This window comes from Notothenia coriiceps, unplaced genomic scaffold, assembly GCF_000735185.1.
Source record: "Notothenia coriiceps isolate Sejong01 unplaced genomic scaffold, NC01 NC01_scaffold00036148, whole genome shotgun sequence".
In the NCBI taxonomy this organism is placed as follows: domain Eukaryota; kingdom Metazoa; phylum Chordata; class Actinopteri; order Perciformes; family Nototheniidae; genus Notothenia; species Notothenia coriiceps.
In genome coordinates, this window is record NW_011368849.1 from 4636 (window position 1) to 8808 (window position 4173).

The 4173-nt window shown below is 41.5% G+C and overlaps 1 protein-coding gene across 1 annotated transcript; it reads right to left on the reverse strand.

The window, feature by feature from the left end:
- Positions 1 to 843: 843 nt before the first annotated feature.
- edn1 (endothelin 1) lies at positions 844 to 4078 on the reverse strand. Its single transcript, XM_010791960.1, has 5 exons — positions 3894 to 4078; positions 3507 to 3657; positions 2900 to 3055; positions 2594 to 2695; positions 844 to 1704 (listed from the first exon to the last, which is right to left on the reverse strand). Exons 1-5 carry the CDS (start codon positions 3952 to 3954, stop codon positions 1563 to 1565), a joined length of 612 nt encoding a protein of 203 aa, XP_010790262.1. The 5' UTR covers positions 3955 to 4078; the 3' UTR covers positions 844 to 1562.
- Between the last annotated feature and the right edge of the window lie 95 nt (positions 4079 to 4173).

Below are 4173 nucleotides of genomic sequence, written 5' to 3' on the forward strand. Positions count from 1 at the left end.
CCTTAATTCATGCGATGTTTGGCATTTTTATGACACTGCGTTTTCTTTTTTGACTGCAGCAAAATTTGCTTGATGAGTGATTTACTGGAACGAAAGCAGATTTATGAGCTAAAGTAAACTTAGAAAGGAGGTTTGCCTTCATCTTGGGACCAAACCGATGCAAAGGCCTCTGGAGAGAGTGGTTAAAGGTGTTAAACGTTCAGCGGTTGTAAATTAAGGTCTTTATGTGCAATAATGTCCAAGACCAAGGCAAGACTACCTAATTTTGCTGAGTCACTTGTCAGCATAAGTAAGTAAAGCTGCAGTGTGAAGGTGGGAGATATCTAAAGGGTTGAAAATAACCAACGTTCTGGAAATCTAAGCTACTGAAAGAAGCTTTCCACTCTCAGCTGATTCAGAAATGGCAGTGTAGCTCTGGTTTGGCACGGAGATGAAAGGGCAGCGTTAGCCGGGTTTTGTTGCTCGTTGCCTCGTCGTCTTCCACATCAACACTTTCTGTTTATCACCCCTGAGTCTGTCTCCCCGTCCATCAAAACTTTGTTTCACTCATTTATCTTTCACTTTTCCTTTTTGCGTTTTATTTACCAACTTCAAAACCTCCAACACTGAACACAGACTGCTTTTGTTACACTCTATGTTCACAGAAGATGTTGGCACTCAGTTCCCTGTTTTAGAGTAATTATCTTCAATTTGAGTCAGTGATCTATCATAGCTTCAAAGGTCAAATCCATGCCACATACAACACAAGACAGGATGTAAACAATAATGATGATAGACTTGATCAAAAGTTTTCTTAAATAAGTATTTATTTTTACAAAATTGTGTAAATTTGGCCAATATTTGGCACCTCGATGACAAAACATTTCACAGAAATGACAAACCGGAACATGTGACGTACCAACATGGCAATCACATTGAAATGTGTACAAAATAATAAATAAATAGAACATATATGTCGTGAAAAATATTTAAATTATGACATGTATAGAAATCCTAGATAACATGAGCATGAAAGACTCCCAGCAGCTACTGCACTTCACAGCTAAAGACCTGGCAGGCAGGAGATGACCTGTTACGTAAAGGCACTAAATAGTTTCAGTCGGTGAAAAAATGTCAAGTCACATAATCCCTTCTATGTAGGCGTAATAACCTGTTATTGCAACTGTATAATGGCATTGTGGAGTATAATGAGCAGGACTGCTTTGGTCCATACACAGCAGTGATTCTGACTCAGTGTAACAGAGGGATTCATGTTAGATCCTTCCAGTTGAAATGCTATTTGATCAGGTTTTGAAGGAGTGACCGTGACAGCAACACGATCAATGAATATCATTGATTTATCCGTCCGCTTCTCTTCTTTCTCTTGAACTCCCTGTATTGTCTCTGACCTCGTTCATCTGTCTGACGAAGCGCCACTGAGTAGAGAAAAGTTCTCTGCTCTGGCACCACGAAGAGAGCTGTCTTCGACCCTCTTTGGGCTCTTCATTGTCTTCCACTGGCTTTAGAATTGAGAATCCTTTTCCCCCTCTGTAGGACAAGGTGCGGAGGAGGGTCTGTGGTGTTTAGGAGGCCCTGCTCTCTCCCTCCCAGGTTCTCCCCCTGTGGTGCTGTCTCACCCTCCACTTCTCCAGCAGCAGACGTGTTTTGAGGGCAGACCTGATGGCTAGAGGCGACACCCATTTCTTATTGTTTCTTTTCCTCATCCTGTAAACAAAGACAGATAACAGTCAGACATCTGAACCATCGATCCCTCAGCTTATGGAAAAAGTCAACCTAGCAGGGTGGATTTGAGCTGTCACTCATATTTAAACAGCTAAGTGTCACAATTTTATGAAGAATTATGAATGTGTCAGGAAGTACAGACGGATGGCGCCGCAAACTTTGAGAGGCGAGTTTCAGACATGATGGCACATGCTGCTCAGAGTGTATCTCTGTATTACTCTCATGTTGAGATACAGAGCGTGGTGCATTCAATTCCACACAGTCTGAGAGGTTAGGTGGAATTTATTGTTGTGCTTGTCAAGCTGGGAATTCCTTGCTTGAGGGTTATTCTCAAAATTCCAGGTGATGACATCTCTCAGGCAAAAAATATGTACACTGCGATCAGTGGTGGAATGTAACCGTGTACATTTACTCAAGTACTGTACTTTATCAAATCACAATTTAGAAGTTTACTTTATACATCTAAAAGGCACACATTTGTTTACGCCACTGTATTTGATTTAAAGCTTTTTTTGCAAAAAGTTAATATATTATTATGGCCTTTTTTAAGCTTTGCAGCAGTATTATGAAAATCAGTACACATTAACAGGCTGCAACATTTAAGTTATAAACCGATTAATGCATCACTTGTTATAAGAAAATATGATTCTGACATGGGGTCTTTTTTAAATGATGTGCTTTTTTGATGCTTGTTTTTTTTTTACTTTTACTAGACAATAAATGCAATAGGCTACTTGTATTACTTGTAACAGACTTTTATTGAAGTAAAACATCTAAATGCGTCCTCTATTTACTGAGTGGTAGTAGGCTAATTACCACTTGCACTTATTTAGCAAATACACTTTAGGTATCCTGTAGCCTGTTGTCTTACCCTTTAATCCGCCCGGTGACTGCCGCCAGCCGGGGCTCACACTGCGGCCCGACACAAACATCGCGCTCTCCGGGGAGAGTCTCCGTGAGGGAGGCTTCAGACCTGCAGGAGAGAGACCATATGTCATTTATTTATCCCGGACTCTTTCCACACTTTACATTTAAGACACGGAACTTTTTTTTTCACGTGTTGGAAACAAGCGCTCGTGCGATTAGTAACCCTGACATTAAATAAACAATGAGTGTTCGCAGTATTATTGTTTTTTCGGGAGCTGTATTGAAAATAGATGACATTGCCTTTGCCTACCTGAGGAGGTTTTCCAGCCCGCAGAAGTTTCTACACGTGTCGTCGTTTTGATTGACACACCTGCAGCGCAGGGGTCCGCTGCTGGTTGCTATGGATTCTGCGACCGCGCGCCTCTTCCTGGGACCGTTGTTGCCCAGTCCGTATGAAACCACGCGCCTGGAGGAAGAAGAAGGAATGAGAATTAATCAACTGAAATTAAAGTTCAAAACTATTCAGCTTAAAAGCGTTGTGTTTAGGGTTTAAACTGTCAAAAATAATCCTTTGGCTTTCTGTATAAGTAGCCTATTCAAATATATATGCTAACAGGGAAAGGGTGCACTTCATTTTTAGAGTTAGATTAAAACTCTTATAGCCTAATAGGTTAATTGCACTCAAAGAAAGCCCGGAATAAACACATGCACAAACAGTATACACATGCAAGTCCGCACGTTCTAGTGGTCCGATTGGGACTTGAACCGGCGACCCTTCAGTTTCCAAGCCAAGTTCCAAAAGACTGAAATACTGCTTTCTAAACTCGCCGATTGCTACTCATTTTACCGATAATAAAACGTCTGATTCTATGCTAATTCGGCTGGAGAAAGTATGGAATCCGTGAATGTAGACTTACTCAGGAGTGTTGACCCAGATGATGTCCAGGTGGCAGAAGTACACACACTCGTTGTCCATGAAGGTGGCGCAGGAGCAGCGTTTGGTCCGCACATGGCGCTTCTGCGAGTCGGTGGAGGCGGAGGGTGTCTGTGCAGCTGGAGCTGATAGCACTGTAAGGAAATCAAAGTTATCAAAACACTGCACACCAGATATTAAGCTGACCTTATGTCAGAACGATTCATATAACAGAAACATTGCAGATGCGTTGGCTTTACTTTGCAGAGGTATAGTTTAACTGACATGATTTGAATCCAAATATTACTACAGTATATGTATTAGTGTATATGCACAAATAGTTAAATGGAAAAGCACAAGACAAACAAACAACTAATTACGCAAAAATTACCTGCGCTGAAAGTCCAGGAGTGCATCATTGACAAAACGGAAATCAAAATGTATACATCCATTTTTGCAGGCTTTTTAAAAACAAAAGTATTTATCAAAAATGAATAATCCTCCAGAAGGGGACAAATATCCAGTGTATCTCCTTCGCAAAGTGTTTTTGTGCTCGTCCTCGGAGATTGACGCAGAGTTCTCAGTGTCTCAGTGTCAGTGCTGCTCCACCAGCGCAGCCTCCTCACTTTATACTCTCAGTTGCCATACCCCCCTCCCCCCCACTCCTCCCC

Coding starts and splice junctions, on each gene's coding strand:
- edn1 (XM_010791960.1), bottom strand. CDS start 3,954: ATGGATGTATACATTTTGATTTCCGTTTTGTCAATGATGCACTCCTGG. Junction 3,056..3,506: donor ATCTGGGTCAACACTCCTGA/GTAAGTCTACAT, acceptor TTCTTCCTCCAG/GCGCGTGGTTTCATACGGAC. Junction 2,696..2,899: donor GGGCTGGAAAACCTCCTCAG/GTAGGCAAAGGC, acceptor TCTCTCCTGCAG/GTCTGAAGCCTCCCTCACGG.